This window comes from Furipterus horrens, unplaced genomic scaffold (genome assembly GCF_987537825.1).
Source record: "Furipterus horrens unplaced genomic scaffold, mFurHor1.1.pri manual_scaffold_4, whole genome shotgun sequence".
Lineage (NCBI taxonomy): Eukaryota > Metazoa > Chordata > Mammalia > Chiroptera > Furipteridae > Furipterus > Furipterus horrens.
In genome coordinates this window covers 98,331,667-98,354,812 of record NW_028327174.1, presented here as the reverse complement: position 1 = coordinate 98,354,812, position 23,146 = coordinate 98,331,667, and the positions used below count along the sequence as shown (strand labels likewise).

The 23,146-nt window shown below is 51.1% G+C and overlaps 1 protein-coding gene across 5 annotated transcripts in view; it reads right to left on the bottom strand.

The window, feature by feature from the left end:
• Window positions 1–23,146, bottom strand: part of TSPAN9 (tetraspanin 9) — a 200,795-nt gene that overhangs the window by 64,063 nt on the left and 113,586 nt on the right. For 4 of the 5 annotated variants that reach the window (XM_090273853.1, XM_090273852.1, XM_090273851.1 and 1 more), the window contains exon 2: window positions 21,608–21,687. In XM_090273853.1, the coding sequence (XP_090129979.1) occupies window positions 21,608–21,670 (63 nt within the window). In that variant the 5' untranslated portion in view covers window positions 21,671–21,687. Of the gene's footprint in view, window positions 1–21,607; window positions 22,493–23,146 lie in introns of those variants that run through there. The other variant, XM_090273849.1, reaches the window with a different exon arrangement.

Below are 23,146 nucleotides of genomic sequence, written 5' to 3'. Positions count from 1 at the left end.
GCGGAGCCCAGGTAGGGCCAAGCCCAGTGCTGTACCTTGGGCATAGTAGAAGTTCAATAAACCATTTACAGAAGAACTGTCAGGGAAATACAGCAAAGAACCATGCAGAGTTCTAAGGAAATGTGTTCCTAACAGAGCACCTAAGATAGCTGCTCACTTTCTTTCCAATACACTCAGTGTTCCTAAAAGGACACATTTTACAATATCAAACGGAAAGCTTCAATTGTTTAGATATCTTTAATATTTCCCTTTAACACAAAATAATGTCTCAATATGACAAGGCAGTCTAGCCACAACAAGGCAAGGATTAGTTCATCCCTGTTTTTGTCAGTCTCAGCATAAGCAGGTAGCTGAATGAATGAGTCAGTGAATGAATGAACAAACAAATGAATGAATGAACAAGGGAAGTATGAGTAAAGGATAGAGTGAGAAACATAGAGAGTGGTCTTAAAAGAGATGTCCTTCCATCCACCCGCAGCTGGGGAGCCCCATGTCCCTGGGGCTTCCCTCCCCTCCTCCAACCACCAAGAGCCAACAAACTTGCAAAAGGTCAGCTTGATGCCAAGTCTTCAAGGCTCTCCTGAAGAGCCATAAAAGGCAACTTGAAATATCTCTCTGCATCTTTGGAAAAGAGCAACGGGTGAAGCATGGCTCCAGGGTTGGGAACCATCTCACAGGAAAAGGCCAGCATGCTCCTCATCCAATATCTATGACAAGAAGGGCCCTGTCCTTTGACGACATGAACCCAGAAATTGCCCTGCCCTTCTCACCTGAAGCCCCTCTGCTGACAGCCTGGTATGTTCATCCCCAGGGGGCAGGGAGCTGTCCCACACCATACTGAGACAGCCCCACTTCCCCAGCAAATGAGGACCATCCCCGACAGGCCAGGACAGCAGGGTGAAGTCTCTGGGCCCTACTGTCAGTCCCAGGAAAACATATCAATATCAGATTCTTCCACAGTACCCAAACCTCCCGCTCCCCAACAAAGGGCCCTGGTTCAGCCTGAGCAACAAACTCTACATGTTCCAAAGAAGCACCTCAGCCAACATTTGCTGAGCTACTCTGGGCCGCAGAGTGTACATGTGGCAGCAGAGAGACAGAAGTGAGGTTCAGCCCCCAGGCAAGGGCACCTGCCATGTGGGTTCCTACCCATGAGACTTGCAGCCCACCAGCCAGGTGCCTCCCGTCTATCCCAGACCCACAAAAGGACATCTGGGATGACGCATGCCCAGAGATCTACTCTAATCACATTCCTTGTCGTTACCAGCCTGGGACAGTAAAAGACAATATAGGGGTTAGGAGCATGGAAGGTTCTGGAAAAAGCCAAAGGAGGGACAATACAGGTAAGGTAAGTACTCAGACCAAGGTCCTGTATAGTATATAGTATAAGCTCCCAGAAATGGAAGCTGCTGTGGGCAACTCTTCCAAGAAACTTCCTAGATTTATTCCCTTTTTTAAATCGTCCTTTCCACCTTCCTTCTATTTCTCCCTACTCATCTGCATTCCTAAATTCATGAGCGAGATGTATAAACAAACATTTATAGTCTTAAAAAGGGTCTCAGTTTAAAGAGCTGCCTGCCTGGCTGATCCTTTGCTCCCGGCCATTGAGCCTGCCACTGTGGCTGAGTAAACGTAGCTCTCCCAGGAGGCGCTACTCAAGAGAAACATAATAACAACAATGTCAAACTAAGCAGCAGCTAGCCTTCCTCAAGTACTATGCTGAGACATTCCCTGAAGACCTCATCCAATGACCCAGAGGTAGGCTGTGTCATTGTCACTGTCCACAGAAGAAACATAGTGAGCCTGGATGGCTGACAAAATCAAACCCAAGAACGTCGGACTCTGAGCTCACACTCATAGCCACCACCATAGCTACTACACCCCCCACCCCAGCCTGCTGACAGGAAGGCAAAACACCTGTAAAACCCTTGTCTCCAGCACATCACTCTCCATTTAGGGCCTCTGTTCACAACAGCAGGGCTTGGACAGCCAGCAAGGGCAGCTGTCGGCTGGATGGATGGCTCTGGTAGCCACCATGTCCACCCTGGCTCCCAGGACCTCCAGACCCCTCCTTTGGGGTTCCCAGCTATATTCCAGGGCATAAATTGCCAGGGAGAGAGGGAAGAAGAGAAATATCAGGTTGTTTTTTAAATGACCCAGATTCCAGCCAGATGCATTTGCTATTGGCAGCAGAGAGCCATTGGAGTAAGAACACAGGCAGCTGGCGATGTCTTAATCACTGTGGAGAGGAAGGGACCAGGCAGGCTCAGCCCCGGTGCTAGCGACCTGAGGCGCTCTGCTGTAGTGTGTGCCCTCACTGCCAGCTGCCCCTGTGCTCTCTCCCTCCTTTCCCTTCCTTCCTTCCCCTTCCTTCTCAGGTCCTGCTTTTGTGTTTCACTCCCTCTCTGCCAAGGCCCTACATAGGGCATCCAGTTTCCCCACAAACATAGCTTAGCCCTGCTAGCAAGGCCTGCCAGCACTGCCCATCGGAGCCCCACTCCTACCCATCCAGGTCCCTGACTGGTCTGGCTTATACTGGCCCTAGCAGCCTCTTCTCAGCCCTTCATTGGAGAGTTCAATAGGAGGTTCCGACTGCAGTTTAAACACTGAGTCACCCGAGAGCATCCTAAAAGCTTAAAACAACCCCCTCTGACTTCCTTGCCCATCTCCACCTGAGATCTCAAAGCACTCAGCTCTGGGAGCTCACCAGTCAGTCCTTTTCTCCCTGCCCTGAAGGAAGCTGAGGGAGGGGGAGGTACTGAATAACTCGTGGGCATTCTGCTGAAGAGAAAGCCAAAACAAAGCCTAGAGAAATGAAGACCCAGCTGAGGACATGAGCTAAGAACAGAAAGCAGGCATCCACACCTAATTCTGAACACATTCCTCAAGTCACTCTGCCAAGGAACATGGCTTTGCCAGCCCAGCAGGCATCATCTGTCCATACAAACCTCGTGGGCCCCAACACACCTATCGGGTGCCATACAGTGGCTGAATCCTCATCATACAGTGTTTCAGCTACTCCTGGAACCAACCTAGAAAGCAGGTTTTATTAGCCTATTTTGCAGATGAGGAGGTCAAGGCTCAGAGAGCTAAGTACCTTGTTGGGTTCATACAAACAGTAAGCAGCAATGCCAAGAGTGAAGCCCACCTGTCTGTTTCTAAAGCTAGGGCTCGTCCCACCATATTACCTTTCACTTGCCAAACCAGCAACTAGAACAGTCCTGGTAGAAGGAAACCAAGGGTAATCAGATGCAGGGAGCAGGAGTAAAGGGTAGGGGCAGGGGTGAAGGGCTGCCGTAGGAGTGCAGGCAGGGGAGAGCTGAAGCTGAAGGAATGTAGTCTCTTTGTGTTCTGATTTCCTCCTTCGCCTCCCAAAGGAAAAACTCTCTTTCACTTTCTGGGGCAAGCGAAAGGTAGAGAAATGTGTCTGCAGAGCAGTGTGAGGCCTGGAACAACATTCACCCTGACCCCTCTCAAAGAGCAGGCCACTCGCCCCCACAGGGCCCCTCACTGTTGCCTCAGTGGCACAGAGAGACAGCAGAGATCAGGTCCTGGATGTGGTAGGGTTGCCCCCACTCCCTAGCTCCCTTCATCATCCAGAATGCACAATCCAAGTCCAACTTCAACCACGTCAGTGGGCGTCTCCACCAGGGGAGCCAGTTCACACCTCAGTCCTCACATTCAAGGCCAGGGCCATCAGGTCGGGGTGGCACAGAAGGCTCATCTCCCTAGTTATCTCATAAACATGAGGTGAAGAGAACCCAGAAGGGAGAGAAGCATGAAGAGAAGTTTCAGAATACCAAAGAGAACTAGAAGGACGAGGAAAAATAACTCCAGTAAATTAAATAGCAAAGCAACAGGTTGCCCTTTGAGAGGTGTCTCTTAGTCCTTGGCCCCATTCACTCTCCTCCCAGCCCCTCCTCCAACCATGGTTCAGAGACACATCCTGGAAGCCCAGCCTCTCCCGGGACTGGGGTACTAGCCTGGCCTGAAACTTCACGAGGGCCCAGGGAGCCTTCCACAGGTCCAGACGGTCCCTCAGAGCCCAATGAAGCAAGGGGCTGCCATGTCTAAAGGCTGGAGGTCAGGGCCCTGACAAAGGAGGTTCACCCTTCCCCCAGGACAGACGCCTGCAGTTCTGTGGAGAAACTGGCCCAGCACGGACTTCCTTGGGAAGCAGGGAAGGGGCACCCGCTGAACCCTTACGGATCCACACAGCCTGATAGCAGCCAGGGCACCTCGTGACCACACCTAATACAAATGGGTCCGTGCCTATTCAGGCAATCTGGGTTCCAGTGGGTGTACCACAGCTAAGAAGGCTACATCCCTTCTCCATGTGACCTGGACCCTCAGCGTAACACCTCCCCTCTCCAAAACTCAGTCTCCCTAAAAGCAGAATAAAGCTAATGACTATCTGGTAAATTTCTCTGAGGAGATGTTCAGACACAATATAAAATACTGGTCACAGGAAAGGCTAAAGCTGGAAAAGCCCTCTGGCTCCTCCTGTCCGGCCCTCCAGCCCTGCCTCCGCACGAACCCACAAACCAGTCTGATTGCCCAGGGTGTCTTTGGACACCTCTGGGGGAAGGAAAGGGTCTTCCCTCTCCTCAATGTGTACCCACAGTGATGGGGGCAAATGTGAGAGCTCTGCTCAGTGCCCTGCCCCCAACACCTACTTTGACATCTCATGGTTAAAGCAGAAACCAGTAGGCTTTGTCTGAGGTTGATCAGCCTGGCTCATGTGTCCCCGCAGGGCAGACAAACCCAAGCAAGCAAATTTGCTCTGACTCCTGTCAATCAATCAAAGTGCTAGATCCACAGGCTTGAAGACCAGCCCCAGGCCAGGTGAGGGAGGGCCTGCCCGAGAGAGTCTTCCCAGTGCAGGGTTCTGGGAAGCAGCCAAGGCCAGAGCTGTGTGAGGAAGGGCAGGGTGACGGACAGGGAGTTAGCCCTTGGGAAAATGGGGCCAGCTCCCCATGACCCTGGACATCTTAGTAACCCCCTGACAGAATAAATGATCCTGCACAAGCCAGAGAGAAGTCCTGGATGAATCTGTAGGGCATCTGTGGTTCCCACTACGCCAACCCCTTTTCTCCTGCTGACCTACCACAGAGCTGCAGCAATGCTGGACGGGCTGCCGGAGTTAAAGGAGCAGGTCAGCTCCCGCCAGCACATCTCCCGGACATCCTGTACATGGGGTTCATAGAGTGCCAACCACTGCAGGGTGCCTCGGCAGGCAGCCTTCAGGAACCATAATCACATACAGTAGTCCCTCTCTATATTGCGGTTCACTTCTCACAGCCTCACTGTATCGCAGGATTTTAAAAAATATTACATTTAATTATTTATCGCGGATTTTTCGCTGTATTGTGGGACTTCGCGGTACTGTACACATATGTTGTTAAAGTTACGTAGGTTTCAGAGTGTAGAATATGTTTAAGAACATAAGTAGTGTTTATAAAAGTGTGGAAAAGGTTAATAAGGGAGTTGGAAAGGTTAATAAAGGCCTGGGAACGGTTTATAAGTGTGTGGGAAGGGTTTATAAAGCCTTAAAATATATATAAATACTAAAATAAATGTAAGGTCCCTACTTCGCAGATTTTCACCTTCCACGGGGGTGGGGGACCTAGAACGTAATACCCGCGATAAGTGAGAGAATACTGTACTCAGTCCCACGCTGAGAGTGGCTGCCTGTGTGCAGCAGAAGCACCTCAGGGAACACACTGAGCAGCTTTATGGCCCACTCAGAAACGGGAAGGTGGAAGACGGGGGCAGAGACAGACAGACACAGAGAACAATAGGAAGTAAAGGACAAGCAAGATAGTAATCCCAATTTATGTGAGCATCACCCTTTATAGACTTCAGACAACTTTCTTTTAAAAAAATATTTTATGTATTTTTAGAGAGAGGGGAAGGGAGGGAGAAGGGGAAGCAGAGAAATATCGAGGTGAGAAAGAAACACCCATTGGATGCCTCTCGTACACGCCCATCAGGGATTGAACCAGAAACCTAGGTATGTGCCCTGACTGGAAATCAAACCGGTGAGCCTTTGCCTGGGGTGCAATGCCCCAGCACTAAACCACACCAGTCAGAGCCAGAGAACTTTCCTAAAGAGCATCCCAATGTATCCTCCTGACAATTCTCCCAGGTTGGCCGACCAAGTGTTAGTTTATTCCCACTTTACAGATGAGAAACTGAAGTCCAAGATCCTCACAAGAAGGCATGGCAGAGCTGTGAGGGGAACCCCCACCACCACCACCAAGGTCCTTCTGATGAAGGCAGAACTAGGACAGAGGCAGGGGCTGTAAGAGAAAGGGAGACACAGCCAGCAGCGGCAGAGAGCTACGAATGAAAAGCCACTGCCCGGGAGCACGTGTGTGTTCCCCCGCTGATGACACCCGCCCCTGATGCTGACCCTCATGATCACACAGAGAGGGCAGGACAGGTTCCTGGGAGTACCAGGGGGATGAGGGAGGTGGCTAGGGCTGCCCCAGACACAATTGGGATGCAAAGTGGTGCCAGAGAAGTGCAAAAAGAAAGCTCTTCCTAAGGATGAATGCTGGAGGGTGGAATTGGAACAATTCGTAATTAAGGCTTCTAACAATAGGAAGGGAGCCATGACAGTTGTATGTGTCAAAAGGGTGCTGAGCTCCTCTCCCTAATGCGTTAATAAAGCAGCCCGCCCCCTCATTACCTGCTTCAAGGGTGACAGCCATCCCAGGCAGGGGAGAGGGCAGGCAAAACCAACCTACTGAGTGGCTGAGTCTCAGCCATGACCTCTATCTCTTCCTGTCCTGGAGTGAGAAACGGGGTAACAGAGAAGAGTCTCTCTCTGCCGCTGAGTAAGGAATCTGAGGTCTACAGAGTTGGAGAGCACCGGAAACATCCAGCCTTGAACCCAGGAGCCTTGTGCCTACACCCAGCCCTGCAGCAAAGCAGCTGCTGCCTCCCCTGTCTGGGAGCCTCCAGGCAGAGCAGAGTCGGGGACAGTTTTGTGAGGTTGGGCAGTGAGTTCCCTGCCACAACAAGGACACACCCAGCCCTGCCCAAAGGCTCCTCCCTCACTCTGGGCCTCAGTTTTCCCACTTATGAGATATAAAGGAATCATCGCTGGCCCCTTACTCTACCAAGGCTACGACAAGAAAGATAAAATACCTCGAGAATCATTAGCTTCTTCAAAACACAAAGGGAACAAGAGAACTGTATAAAATCACAAAGTCAGAGCCCAAAGGGATGAACTGGTCCTAGTCTATCAATGTCCAGAGAGGGAAAAAACCTTGCCCAGGGACACACAGCAAGTTAACAACTCAGCTGGGACTGGAACTCAGGTCCTTGTGACCCATCCCCTGCTCTTGGCCATTCCACCGCTCTGATCCCAGGCACAACCGGGAGTTAACTGGTGTAACAAACTCACTTCGGAGGGTGGAGGTGGTGAGTACACCATGTTGCTGGGCCCGTCAGATCTCACAGGCTATTGGAGGGTCTGCCCAGCGCACGCCATCCCGTCCAACCCTAACAGAGTGTGAGGAGCCCCCCATTTAAAAGGGAAGAGAGAATAAATCGTCACTGCTGAGAATCCTGTCAACCTTCCTCCCACAGCTCCTGATTCAGACCACAGCCCTCTACAGAGCAGAGTGGCTTTTTATGAAACATGCACTTTTCACACAGACTCCCCTCCTCCCAGCAGGCAGGCTGAGAAAGGGGCAGAGAAGGGGGGCTCGAGGGGACGGGAAGCAAGGGGGCCTGGTTCTCTTTGGCTGCCATAAATGGTAACAAATCGAGCACCTTGTGTGCTCAGCTCTTCTGACTGCACCAACGTCCTCCCCTCCAAGGGTCCCCCAACCTCGTTCCCCACCAGCCCCCAGGGCCCCAGAGAGCTGGTCAGGACGGGTGCCCTAAATGGGTCAGACATCACAGAGCTCTTTGCCAGAGCCCAGGCTCATTGACCTGATAAGCTGTCAGTCTGATTTGGGTCTGAGGAGCTCTTGCCCACAGGCAGGGGGAAGCCTCCTTGAGTGAGTCGGGGGCACAGTCAGGCTTCAGAACAAAAGGGACCACCCAGAGACACTCTGGGGGCTGCTGCTCACTGCAGGGAACACAAGGCTCGGATCCTTACCACCAGCTACTGTCATCTCCTTAGATTCCCCTACAAGTGGACACCCCGAGTCTGCCAGCCCGGGCCACACCCACCACGTTCCCCAGACCTCAGGGTGTTACCCAGCCCTTCCACCTGAAAGTTCCTTACACCTGCCAGGTACAACCCAAATGCTGTCATTAAAGGGGTCCTCGCCAATCAGCACACTGCTCTACTGAAGCAATTCCTTGCCTACCACAATCTGGTTCAAGACCCTTTGGCATTAGCTCCTTTCTCTGGTCTCTAATATCACCTTATTTTGCCTGCCTCCTCCTCTTCTGTCCTCCCCGCTCTTTCTGCTTGTCCAGAGCCCCTTCGCCTGACTGTTCTCCTCCAGAGAACCTGCTCTCCTCAGAAGACAGATGGCAGGTCCTGGACATGGGCATCCCAAGGCTGCCCTCCACGGCCAGCAAGAGCACTCAGCACTCTGCCAGGGCACGACAGGTACTCAGTACCGTTGTCCCCTCCCATACCAGAGAGACCCACCCCGACGGCACTATGCCTCCATGCACATTGCATTCACGGGTTTGCACACACAGCAATGGTGAGCATGAGTGAAGGTCCCGACCAGGTTCTCATCCTACTGACCTCAGGCTCCCTGCTCACCATGCCTCCCACCCCCAGTGGGGCCTGGAAGGCTGTCCCTCCCCCTCTCCACATGACTAGATCCCATTCCTCTGCCAAGGATCAGCTCCCATCCTGCCTCTTGCCCAGAACTTTCTCCATCCACCCGGCTCTAGGCCAGAACCACTGATGCTCTCACAGTTCGCCCTTCCTGGGAGCCAAGGCAAACAGGGAAACACACCAGATTATGTAATACTGTGCACTGTTTATGAGTGCCTACTGTGTGTGACAGGCAGACCATAAGAATTCTGACATCAGTCCTGGCTGGTGTGACTCAGTGGCTTGAGCACTGGCCTGCGAATCAAAAGGTTGCTGGTTTGACTCCCAGTCAGGGCACATGCCTGGGTTGTGGGCCAAGTCCACATTTGGGGGCATGTGAAATGCAACCAATCAATGTATCTCTCGCATGTTTCTCTTCCTCTCCTTCTCACTCCCTTCCCATCTTTGTAAAAATAAATAAAGTCTTAAAAAAAAAAAAAAAGAACTCTGACATCAGTGTTCTCATCTAAGCCCCACTGCGTTGGGATGGAGGATGAGGAACTCAGGAACTGGGTACTGAGGACGGCTGGGAAACACACTACCCCCCTGGCCAATGGCATACATGGACTTTCTCTGGGAGGCTGCACCACCTTCCTGCACTTTCCTAGACAGCAGCTGGCTCTTTCCAGCAAGGCCAAAAGCTCCTTGAGAGCATGGACATAGCTCATTGTTTCCCCTATGGCATGTAGCATGGGGCGGCAAACCGTGGGCCACCTCAGGACTCATTGGCTGATGGCTGAGAACATATATGGGGAATTCAGAGACTCAGGACTGAAGAATGTCAAGAAACTCTGGGGCAAGGGAAACGCACACCCTAGACCATCAGTTGACCCTGCCAGTAGGCCCAATGGCAGTTACCAGGGTGGGTGAGGAGAAGTGGAGACAGAATAGGATCCATGAGCGTGGCTTGCTGGGAGATGCCCCGAAGGGTCTCATGGGTCTGAGGCAACCTACCCCTGAGCAACTCAGACATACCAAGATGGCACACCAGGTGCTGAGCAGATCAGAGGAGCCCCCAGGCTGCTGAATCTCACCCAGAGAGGCAGACCAGGCAGCCACGCAAATAGCCAGAGCTGCAGGATTGGGCTGCTCTGCTTCCCTGGGTCTCAACCTCCCCATCTGCTCCTAACCTCTCTTGCCAGGAGGTAGGGAGAATGTGTCTCAGAGGATGAACTAATTGCAGCAATGGCATCAGGCATTTGGGGGGCAAACCTCTTCAGATATCAACCATTTTTTTCCCTTCCTCCTTCTTTCAGCATGAGCACCCCTTTTTCTTCGGTGAATTCTCCTCCTCTGCAGTGCATACAGCCTTGTCCCACTGGTTAAGGTGCTCTGCTCTCCCCTGGCCACAGGCGGGCACGTGACCAGCCAGATTCGCTCCTGGGAAGCCAACTCTTGAGCAGTGAGAGCTAAGAACCAAGACAGCAGGAGCTGATGCATCCTGACAGAATTATGTTACCAAGCTCATCATTAGGTCCCGATGCCCAGACCCCCAGAGAAGCCTGGCTTCTATCCCTGTGTCGGGCCTGTTGCTCAGTTCTCCTTTGTAGCCTCTGAGGCAACCTTGTATCCTTCATAAATACTGGAAGATCCACAGACAGAAAAATAGGAGTAGATAGAAGAAGAGAAGGGAAAAGAAAGCTGGGCAAACAAAAACAAGAGACATCTGCTAATGTGATTTGCCCCCTCCCCCATCACATGTCAAACAACACTGCTGAGCTTTGTTCATTGAGAGATAAATATCAGTGGGGAGATATATATCTGTTCTCCTAAGTTAGCCATGGTTGGCATAGAGTGCTTGCAATCTAAGATACCTCACTTATCCAGAATCCATCTAGGAAATAAAATGCCTAAAATGAGGATGCAGCTTATACTCAAGGGTCACACACACTAGGAGGGAATTTAGCTAAATATACACATTCATATATATAAATATACACCCATACTTAAGACTATTAATGGGTTTTGAATGTTTATATATTCATGCATATACATACACACACACACATGTAAATACAGTATTTTATATACATATGTGCACAAATATACATAAATATGTATGTGGGGAGGGGGAGCTCTGAGAATGTACAACTTGGGTACCTAAGGGGAAGATGCAAATGCAGAACGAGGCCAGTGAAATATAAAGTGGATTTTTTAAAGAAACCCTTAGGAACTATACTGATCTGGCTGGCCTCATCAAGCATCATGGAGTGGCTGAGTAACAACCACCTACACCGTGGGCATGCCCAGAATTTGACCACAGTGCAACACGGTCAACCAAGTACCGGGAAGTCAAACTCCATGGGAACTCAGCACTCTGGAAATGAATGCAATGAGGTGATGGCATTTTCCAGAGTGCTGGAGGAGAGTGCTGTACATGGCTAGAAGGAACGACTGGGTTAGGGGAACACCCATAAGGAGCTTCCTAGAATAAGGACAGATGGCCACAAAGCCACCTTCCAAGGCAGTGTGCATGGGTGGCTGCAGTGGTCCTGTCTGGCTAGGTAGGATATTCCAGCTGGAGGCCAGTATGGCTCCCCAATAGCATGGCGCCTGTCCTTTAGATGAACCCCAATCATTATTTAAAGGGTGTCACCTGCAAGGGGCATCCCATTATTAGCCAGTCCAAAGCCCTGCCTCTTACTTAGCATTCCTGCACAGTCCAAGTCAGCCCATAATCAATACACATTTACTGAGCACCTACTATGAGCAAGCAAGGCAAAGGTGGCAGGATGAAGGGCCCTGACACTCACCCCTTCCTGCTCATGGCCATGGCTGACAACAGCTCTAGCCTCAGTGTCATCACCTACACATAGATGCCACTGCCCACTCAGTGTCTCGGAGGATTTAAAGTGCCTAGAGGACTGGCTGTCCACTGATCTAAGAAAGTCCGTGATGATCACCAGATGGTCACTTCTGTTCGGAGTTGGGGCTAGGGGGAGGGAGGCACAAATCATCAACTGAGTCATATACAAATATGCACAACTCAGCTCCTATTATCCCAGGCTGCACTGCACTAAACTGGAAGTACAGATCCAAGAAGAGTACAGCCTAAAGTTGGCAGGGAAAGGAGCTGAGTCAGGATGACTTCCCAGAGATGGTTACAGAAAAAATATAGGCTTGGGGGTCTGGCTGACCTGGGTTCAAATCCCAGCTCCACTACTTTCCAGCTCAGTAATTTGGGGCAAAATACCTAACCTTTCAAAGTTCCATCTTCCGAGAGATGCTGTGGAGAGTGGATGAGGTAATGGGGTAACCCAAGGAAGTGCCCAGTACTAGACCTGACTGTCCACTCCTAGGGTTCTCAGCATCACCACATCTGATGGGGGGATGGCTGGAAGAGCTGCTGGCCTTCCCCTGGGCCTCTAGCCTGAACTCAGAGGGGAGTAGGGTGGTGATAAAAGCATGGAAGAGCAGAAGTCTCTCCATAATAAAAGATATGTAGACCTTCAGGGAGACCATTATAAAACTTTACAGAAAGGCATTAAAGAAGGCCTTATACATGGAGTATACCATATCCGTGGACAGAGGTACACAATTGGAATACAACTTATAACCATAAATGGAAATACAGAGATAGCAATTCTCCCCCAGTCAATCAACAGATTCAATGCAAGGCCAATCAAAATACCAACAGGATTTGGGCAAGGAGCAGGGAAGTTGATTGATCACTGGTTTTTAGTGAAACTAGACAAACTGATTCCAAAATTTATGGAAAAGAAAATATTATGCAAAATAACTAAGGGCCAAGAAGAACCAAAGCATTCTTGAAAAAGTGTAAGAAGAGAAGATTTGCCCTAGATGTGGAACTTATTTTAAAGCAATAGTAATGAAGACAACGTGGTACAGGCACAGACAGTGCGATGGAAAAGACACGGGCGGCATTACGTATGAGTGCGAAAAGGCGGGCCAGCCAATCAATGGTAAGACAACTGCTTGAGGGGAAGAGAAATCAGAGCCCTGCCTCACATCATACACAAATATAAATTCCAAATATATTAAAGACTTAAATGTAAAAAAAAAAATTTTTCCAGAAATAATTATAGGAACTCATCTTTAATCATGCAAATTCATTCAACAATTCATGAGTGCCTAGTATGTTGTGACAAGCAATGTCCTATTACCAAGGATATAAAGACAACCGTGAGACATGTATTTTTTTAAATAAGACATAAAAAGTAAAACCCGCCCTGACTGATATGGCTCAATGGATTGAGTGCCGGTCTGAGAACCCAAAGGTTACCAGTTCAATTCCCAGTCAGGGCACATGCCCGGGTTTTGGGCCGGGTCTCCAGCTGGGGGTGTGTGAGAAGCAACTGACCGATGTAGCTCTCACACATCAATGTTTCTCTCACTCTCTTTCTCCCTTCCTTTCGTTCTCTCTAAAAATGGATAAATAAAATCTTTTCAAAGAAGAAAAGTCTAACCTAACAGAAAAGAGAGATTGAGAAATTTGACTATGTTAAAACAAAGAATTTCCGTATACCAAAGGAGCCTATGAAGAAAGTGAAAAGGCAAGCTATAAACTGTGTATGTGTACACATAATAGACAACAGGTCAGTACACAAATAAAATCCTAAAAATTAGTAGGAAAAAGCAAACAACTCAATAGAAAAATAAAGAAAAACATAAACAGGCATTTATAGAAAAGAACGGTTAATAAACCTATGAAAAGATGTTCACCAGTGATCAGAGGAATGCAAATAAAAACATAATATAGCATTTTACACCCACTGTATTGAAGAATGCCCAGAACTTTCCATTTTCAATTGACATTCTACTGGTGGAAACATCAACTGATACATCCACTTTGGAAAACAATAAGGCATTGTCTGATAAAGCTGAAGTGCACATATCCTAAACCTCAGCAACGCCATTCTTTGCGACATACCCTAGAAGAGTTCTCTTCAAAATGTGGTCCATGGAAATGCTGAACAAACACTTAGGAACTTTCTATAGCAGTCTGATACCACCAGAACATCCAAGCACATGATCAATGGACTGTTTGGATGTCGGGGAGTCACCTGTGCTTTGAGCTGTGTACTGCTCATGCTCAGTAGAGCCACATCTGAGAATTGTAAGTAAAAAAGCTGGTCCTTCATAGATACTTTTAGAAGCACTGTCCTAGAAAATGTTTGCATATGTATACTGGGAGACTTGTCCAAGGTATTCACAGAAGCGTGTTTAAAAAGAAAGAAATAACCCAAATGCTCAGCCCTGGAAGAATACACTGCAGTGTATGCACACGGAATGCCACACAGCAGTGAAAACAGATGCATGGTGGCCACACAGATCCACATAGATGAATCAATAAATGTAATATTGAATTTTGTTTAAATTCTGAATGATTCCATCTATCAAAAGTATAAAACAAGCCATGGAAAATGATGTGGTGTTGAAGGAGGCCTATGTATGTGGAAGAACTATAGGGAAAGGCACTTAAAATTTAAAGATCTGGGTTCTCACTAGGGAAGAGGTTGGAGGCGTGGTCAGGGAGGAACACACGGGGGCTTCATGGGTTTAGCTAATGTCTTATTTCTTACACTGCAAAGTGGGTATATTTTCATTACATAATTTTTAAACTGTATAAATTTATGTGATATATATTTTAAGTGACCGTTTTTCTGGTTAGTGAAGTTACCTGCACCTTGAGCCCCACATGCCCTACTGTCTTTTAGTCAGCTACTCAGCTCCCCCGACTCATGGTCCAACACTGAGTGTGCCAGAGGGATGACCTGCCCTCGGAGTGGCCAAGGCAAAGGATCCATGGGGACCCTGCAATACGACCACCAGCCTAGCTGGCCTGGTCCTGGCCTGATTCACTGCACCGAGAACAAAGGGAGGCAGGGGAAGGATGTGGACTGTCTCAGAAAGGGATGGCCAGAGGTGAGTGCACAGGACGGCAGGTACAGCTGCTGGCCCTGGGCTCTGAGACCATTCCCCTGCCCCACGGTGCTCTACCTCCATCTTCCAAAAGATCCACCTGGACCTCCCAGTTCCCCATTCCTCCCACATATCCCTAAGACCAGAAGACATTCAGAACTCCAGCCTAAAGACACATCTGGGGCTGCTACCAGAGCTCCAAAGCACTGTCCAGCACTGTCACTCCAGCCCCGGGGCATCTAACGTACTGCTGGAGGGGCGACCTGTTCCCGTGCTCTCGCTGCAGGAAGTGGAGTGATAATAACTGCAACTGCCAGTCATTGAGTCCAACCTACTAGGCCGCCTGTTAAGCAGTGTACCTACATAATGCATGTGTCACCTCATCTGGGCCCCGTCACAGTCCTGTAAGATGACTGATACTGCCATAGAGGAGGAAACCAGGCACCAAGAGGTTAAGGGAACCTTCAAAACATAGAGTTCTTGCTTGGAGACTGACTCAGGTCAGTGGGCGGAGAGGAAGGGGACCATGGCCTCTGTTCATGCAAAAAGTTGCCTGGTTGATCTGAATCTACGCCCTAATAAAGAACCCCTGGAGCAGACGGAAAGCTCTCTGAAGGCAGGAGCCATGTCTGTTCTCCATGGCCAGTCACCGCTCCCATCAGCCACTCAAACAGGGCCTCCCTGCATGGTACTGATGTAGCAGCTGCCCAAGCAAGGGAGACGGTTTGAAACTTCAGCTCTCACCTGAAGTCCTGTGCCTGGTTAGAGAAAAAGGTAGGGGGTAAAGCCATATCTGTACCCTGGGCTGCTCCCCCAGCGGCAGCCCGGCTCCCCCTCCCAACCACGTGCCATTTCTAACATCCTTGCCCCACCCCCCACCAATTCTGCTAGCAGATTAGCTTTCAAATGTGAGCAGGGACAAAGCTGGCTCAGAAGACTTAACTCTGCCTGATGGGTTTAGCTCAGCTTCAAAGCTTCCTAACTGGAACCAAATATGCGGGCAGATCTCAGCCAGAAGGGAGAGGCCAGAGGGGGAACAAACAGGGGCACCTCCGTAAGCTGGCTTACCTCCAGCAACTGCCTACCGCCTGAGGGACACCACAAGACCTGTCGTGGTGGTCCCCAACAGAAAAACAAAATTTCCCTTTCCCCAGGGACTAGAGGCGACTGAAGAGCACCCCCAGGTGCTGGTGTGCACTGCACAGCAGTGCAGGACCACCTCATCCTCAGAGTGCAGGCCACACTCCCCAGCCCAGGAGGCCTCTCCCCATTGGCACCACCCAGACTGATTCCACCCTTTGTTTCTCTGTGTTCAGCCCATTTCACACACACAGGGGGCTCTGTCACTCCCATCGGACTGCAAGCCCTCCCCTAGCACAGGCTCTGGATCTACCTGTCTCCATCTCTCACACCCTTCTTCCTTGCCCACACCGCCATCCTCACCTACCCAGCAAACTCCTATTATTTCTTCAAAATTCAGGTGTCACTTGCTCTACTCTGTTATCTCTGTATCTTGTCTCTATTAAGCAATATTAATTACTCTATTAAGTAGCTCTACTGAGCACCTACTGCTCAGAACTATAATTATCTGTTTATGTTTCTGACTCCTCCATGGAACTCTGAGCAGCTTGAGTTTATAGCAGATGTTCAATAAATGCATGCAGTTCCCACTAGCCACAGAGCAACTGATCATCCCCTTCGATAGAAGAAACAGAAAAGACCCTAATCCACTCATTATTTTTCCTAAACTAGGTAACTAACTCCTAAAAGAAACACAGTTTGTGTTTTGCTCCCATTTCTAAAGGAAGCAAACATTTTAGAGTGGGAGTCAGAGAGCCATCTTTCAGGGGTGGAGAAAAGGAAAGGACAAGTTGAATCAGGCCACCCAGATGCTGGGTCCAGGCCCGCTGCTGCCCCTCCCTAGAATGCTGGGATGGGTGTGGGGGGTGGCCCTGCTCTCACCCCTCTATTGGCAGCCCTGTGTTCAAATGCTTGGTGGAGGATGAGCCAGCCAGATGACCTCTCAATTCCATGACTTCCTGGCCCAAGAAAGCTGATCTCCTCTGTGCAAGCCCAGTCAGCCCGTCCTCACCAACTGGAGCCTCATGCGCATGCAGCGGGCATTCAGCAAATAGTTGCGGCATGAGTGAACGGACTCAACTGGGACCCCAACAGCCCAGTAAGCCCCAGAGCTGGCCTCAAATTCAGCCAAGGGCAGCCAGGCACATGGAGGTATGGCATTGGGGGTAGGGTGAGCCCTCCCTCCCTCCTATATACAACCCTGCCCCCCAGTTCACCATCCTCAGAGGAGGTGGGTGGTGTTTTCTGAGTTCTTCACCGCCCCAGGGGGTGGAAGCCAGACCTGGGTGCTTTCCTCAAGGCAGCAACAGTGCTCATCCTGTTTCAGCTGGGACTTTCTCTTCTCTATCCTCTTCCTCCCCACCCACTCTTGATTGACACCAGTGCTGGCTCTGACATGATTTAAAAATAGATATTAAGACAAAGAAGTTTAATTTTTAATGTTCTGGAAAGGAAGTGAGCACAGAGCCAGCATTCCCTCACAGCCACGTTCCAGGGTCTCAGAGCATCAGTCAGGCCCTTCATCTGCACCCTGTCCCCCAAGCAGCGCCATGCCTAACACACCCCGAACATCTGCCTGTAGCAGCCATGTGGGGGACAGCCTGATGACTCACACCAGAGCACTCTGTGGAGCCTCTGAATGCCTCGCACTGTCCAGTTTAGCTTACATCTCCCGTTTGGAGAGGCCAGGTTTGAACCTGTCCTGCTCAGACCCCTCAGTCTTCCATTCCCAGACCGAAGGCACCCCACAGCTTCCTTATGACACCCCAAGCCATCCAGCACTGACTATGCACAGACCTCTGTCCTGTGCACCACAGGGAGCCACGGGGCCCACAGGGACAGTTACAATGCGGCCAAGCTAGTGCAAAGCACGTCTCAGACACGGCTGGAGAACCTTAACCAAGCTGCCTGCCACCAGAGGGCCAGTGAACGCTCTGAGAGGGGCCAACCAACGAAGACCTGACCCCACTTAAGGGAGGCTAATCAGAGCCCCCATGGCATCGCTGTGCCAACACTCCATCTGTTCTAGCAGACGCACTGAACACTGACTCCTTAGCTAATTGGCCTTTATTGAGGGAGAACTCCACTAGGAATAGACTTTCCATTGGGGCCAGAATGTCACTGCTCTGCCAGCCATGACTTAAAGACATGGGACAGCTGTGCTAGCAAGCATGAAAAGTGACCATTATCCAGAGTGGCAATTATGCCAGCAACCCCAGCCCCTCCCCCACCCATCCATATCAGACAGGAACTTGACTTGGGTTGGGAGAAGCTGAGCTGGGATCAGATTTGCTTTCCTGAGAAGGGGACTACCCCCTCTTCTCAGAGTGAAAAGCTCTGACCCTTCTTCGCCCTCCTGTTGGAGCTTAGATTCACTTTATCTCTACCTGGAGGATTCTACCAGATGGCCTGGGAAGACTCATGAGATGAGCTGAGGGAAATGCCCTACTGGTTCCCACTGCTTTGGCATGGGTTTGACTGGTGGACGTGCCCTTCAGGATGGAGAAACTTCTGCCCAGTTCAGCCTCCTGTTTCCTTTCCAAAAAGAAGCCAGCATTCTCTTGGCCGTGAGAATCAGAGTGAGGTGTGCAGTGGAAAAGAGGAGGTGAGACCCAGTCAGATGTGACCACTGACTGCCCCCTCCTCAATGCCCACCATCTGTATCAGGCCCTGGGTGCCGACACGGCTGGCACCATCTGGCTGAAGTAGGCATTGTCAGGAGCAGCCTGGACCCTCACCCCTACCCTGAAGCAGAGAGGCACCCAGCAGCCTGGAAGGCACCTGCCCTTTTCATGGTAAGGAAGAAGAATATTGGCAGTATAGCTCTGCCTCCCACCCCATCCCAGTGATGTCACCCAGGCCCTCGCCAACACCAACACCCTAGAAGCCCCACCCAGTGGCAAGGAACCGGGGACTCTCACGCCTGTGAGGGGTTGCAGTGTAAGACAGCTACACTGGGAACCCTCCCAGCAGGCTCTGAGGAGAGGCAAGGGGTGTGGTGGCAGCAGTGGGTTTGGAGAACTACCAGGTAGGCTCCGGGATCTAAGGACGATCTCTACTTATTGATAGCAGGCCACAGGTTCAACTCTAATGCCTCAGAAAAGCCTCCTTTTGGGATCTGAGCCATGAGACTAGAAAAGGTGATGGCTACACAATTCCTGACAGTTGCACTGGGTCCTGAAGGAGCCCGCTCTCACCAGCCCTGCAGATCTCCTCACCTCTTCCTTACCTCCGGTCTTTCCTTCCCTGTGTGCACTAGAAAGAGCAGAGGTATCCAGGGGTCCTGCTCACCTGCCTTTGGCCCAAGCACTTTGTTTTCTCATGTAGCTCTTTCCTCCATTCCTTCTCCCATATCAGGCCCAACTACCTGGCCATGGGAAGTTGTCATTCCAATAGAGCTCAGTGACCCACTGTGCCCAAATCCTGGCTAATGCCCTGCTACACCTGCTCTTCCAGCTCCCACTAAGCACTCTTACACACAGACACCCATTTCTTTTTTGCTAAATTTCCATCTTCCCTATGGTTTATGTCTTATTTCATCATTTCATATACTACTAGCATAAAAAACCTGGGTCTTTAAGACTCAATTTTTTTCTAGCTCATAGCATGTCATGGGAATTCTAAAAATATTAAGTAATCAGACAAGTGAGATTAGGAGACAGTCATTCCTTACCTGGTAAAAGAGTAGTGGTGGTACTTTCTAATTAAGAAGAGACAGCAAGTCCTCTCACTACAGACCATAAAGGAAGGCCATTCCATCAACTAGCCCACTTACCTCTACCAAGCTTTTCAGGGATGATGAAAGAGCCCCTTGTCACCCCATGGCTAAGGTGCTAGGAGAGCCTTCATCATGGACAAGTCCCTACCAAGTGGGACTTGGAAATCTTGGTAACACAATTAACATGTGGATTTACTGTTCTGGCACTCCATTCATCTGAGGAGGTCCCTAAATCAGGAGGTCCTGGAGAAGCCTCAGCAGTTATACCCACTCCCGCCAGCAGGTGGCGGGGTGGGGGTGGGGAGAAACAGGGAGGTACTGGCCCAGGCACTGAGTGAGCATTCCCAGGAGGGTCTTTCTAGTAAGTGTTATGATATGCACAGTGGGGCAAGACAGAAAAGCAGGTTGACTTTGAACAAGAACAAAGAGGGAAGCTGTGCACAATGAAAGGGCAGTGTTCATGTAAACCATAGGCACCAGTACTTGGCTGACACTAATCCTGGCCAGTGAGTCAGAGGACCAGGAGCACTTGCCCAAAGGTGGCCACAAAATCATTCTCGACATTCCAGTGGTTCTGCCCCAGTTTCCACAAAACCCTCACCACAGGACAGGTAACACAATGGCTGGAGGGCCCCAGACCATAGAGACATCTGGGAAAATCCAACTTAATCTCAAACCAGGCTCATCTGAAGAGAAGTAGCAGCCTGTGCATAAGTCAGGGAAGAAGGGTCTCTCCCCAGAGAAAAGGCAAGGGTGCAGGATGTCACCTACCTAATGAAGTGAGGACATGAGGAAAACCAGCACAGCAGCCCCACATTGGGCTAGAAAGGATACCCAGTCCTTAAGGAACAACAAAATTTAGCCAAGGTCACAAAAGAAGCGAACACAGAACCAAGACTAGAACCCAGACTTCTTCCCACCCAACATGAATTTTCCCCTCTGTGGGAAAAGTCACCCTCCCCCGCAACACACCCAAAAAGTTTTTCTGTTAAAGCCAGTCACTTCCCACAAGTGTTGAACACCAAAACACAACTGCTTCTGCCCAAGTTCACTGTGAATGACTTTCTCCTGCCCCTCAGTGCTCCTCCTGGACCACAGGCAGCTGACAGCCTCCAGCCTGCGGGAGGACAGGCCCTGGGGCAGAGCCAAACATCTGTGCTGACTGCGTCTGGGATCTGGTGAAGAAAGGCGGAGGCAGCAGTTGGGATGAAGGAACAATTAGATATAAAGTTAAGAAGTTTTCAAGTTTGCCTAACTGGTATTTTTTTCCTGCACAAGTGTGCGAGCTGCATCCACACAGCCTCCAGAATCACAGAGGTCAGAAAACAATTCCAAGCTGCCCCACTCACTGATACCTTCTCTAAAAAACAATCTCTCACCCAGGATAGGGCACTCCTGATTGCCCCCCCACCTTGTCCCTTTCAGTCTCTGGGGTTCTCAAAGCAGGAGCACATGGTCAGCTGGCTGCTCCTGCCCAGGCCACTGCAATCCCTCAAAAGCAGCTGCCTGCCACCCGATGGCAGCATCCCTTCCTTACCCTCCTTTTCCACATGAGCCTTAACTCCAGGGCATAGCTGCAGGCTAACAAGCCAGTCCCTTAACTTGGGACAGGTGCTATTCCTCCTTTTGCTGGGGTTCCCTGACAGGAGTGGATGTGACCTCTACCACTCCCCCATGTCATGCCCCTAAAGTGCTGCAGACAGTATTCTTGCGCATTCAGAGGGAATACAAGAAAAAGCTCAGAAGATCATCCACACTTGTGCCTGTCTTCAACTCAGGGTCACAGCTGTTAAAAATTCTCACCCCACACCTACTTCTGCAGCTTATCCAGTCAGAGACACTTCCAGAATGGGTTTCTTATAGCGGAAGGAGGTAGCAGCAAATTTTGCCAGCCTCCTAGGAGTAGAGCAAGTCTCTCCTAGAAGACAGGCAGGTTGGAGTCTCCATTAAGCCATCAAGTACAGAGAAAGGAAAAGGAAGATACACGGATGAAAGGGAAAAAAATTATCTTAAAAAAAAAAAATCAACACCATTTACCATTGTGCAGAAGCAGAGCAATGCAGCACCGAAGAGGAAGAGGGTACAGAAGAGGCGAGAAGGCAAAGGGAGGGATAAGAGCAAGGACTTACCCAGAATATCAAATTGAAGAGGAACATCATGTACTTCAAGCAGCAGAGGCAGCCCCTGGCCATGTTGCACTTTTTAAATTCTAGGAGAAAAACAAATGACAGGTCCAGGTAAAACACCACATACTTGCTGCCTTTGGGGGCATTGTACTTGTCGGTCTTAACGCCAGCCTCAGCGCGGCTCTGGCCCCGGGAGCCCGCGGTGCCATAGAAGGCGCCGGCTGTGAAGCCACGGCCGAACGGGCGGCCCGAAGTGGACGGTTTGGCAAAGTCCGAGTCCTTGCTGTCCAAAGATGGACTCCGGTGGATCGAAGAATCCTCGCTACTCGACTTCTCCATGCTCGAGGTGTTCCCGGGGGACGCAAAGGGAGGGGGGCATCGCTCCCGGAGTGGGACAGAGGGGGCGCCCAAGTGGGGCGCGGGCTGCCTGGTGGAGCCTTGCACGCCGCCGCTCTGTACCGGGGCGCACTTCGGACCGGACCTCGTGCACAGGGGCTGCTGCCCTACTCCCGGCCGGCTGGCCCGGGAGGGCTCTGCGGCTTGGCCTCTCTGCGCTCTCGCGAACGCTCTCCGGAAGCTGGCTGGCCTGCGTAACTTAGCGTCTTTGGGAAGGTTGCAATTTGACTTCTCCTTCCCGAGCGTCAGTTCGCCTCCCGGTGCACCGGCCGCTCCACGCGAGGCACAAGGGCTCCAGGATCCAAGCTCCCAGGGCACACACCTCGCCCAGCCCAGCCCCAGCACTGAGCCCCGACCACTTTGTGGGCGCTCCGCCTCCTTTCGCGCTGGGACTTTGCGGAGCTGCTCGCCAGCCCTGGGCTGGGCGGGCGCGCCGCGGACACTGCCGGAGGATCTGCCGCAGCTACCACCGCTGGGCTTTCCTAGAGAAATCCCAGCCCCTACTCTGGACTCCGAAATCGCCTGGAGCCCCCTCGCCAGGCCCTCGAGCCCGCCCCCTGCTTTGCATTCGACCAATGAGCGAGAGATTTGCCAGGGGCGGGGGGAAGGGGGGTAGCCTCCCCCTCCCCAATGACACCATGTCTTTAATAGGATTAGCGTTCTGCTGTGTGCCTACACTTGTGCGCTGCGAACCCTCGCTAAATGTCAAGGGCTCTAGAGCCGGGGGTAAACCGGAACCTTCATGGAAGGCGCTGGTCTCTTCTACCGCAGGAAAGAGGGCGGCAGAGGAGGGGAATGACTCGAGGTACCAACCACCCAAGGAAACCAGAGGAAAGGGCTGGGGAGGATTGGAGGGGTAAGGAAGCGTGGCCAGTGTCGCCCTGGCCGCCGCCCCTTGTGCACCAGGGCCTGTCTCACCCGGGGCACACGGTCTCCCGGTTGCGCGCGCGCACACACACAAACACACACACACCACGATTTTGCACACGTGGGTCCGGCTACGACATACAGGGAGCAGGGACCGCAGGAGCGGTGTGAAGTGTGGGAAAGGCGCTAGAGGCCTCCGCGGGGCGCGCACCACCCTCCCCGCCCCCTCTGCGCGAGCACGTGAGGCTCCTGCAGCTGCGCGAGTCCCCCTCCCCCGCT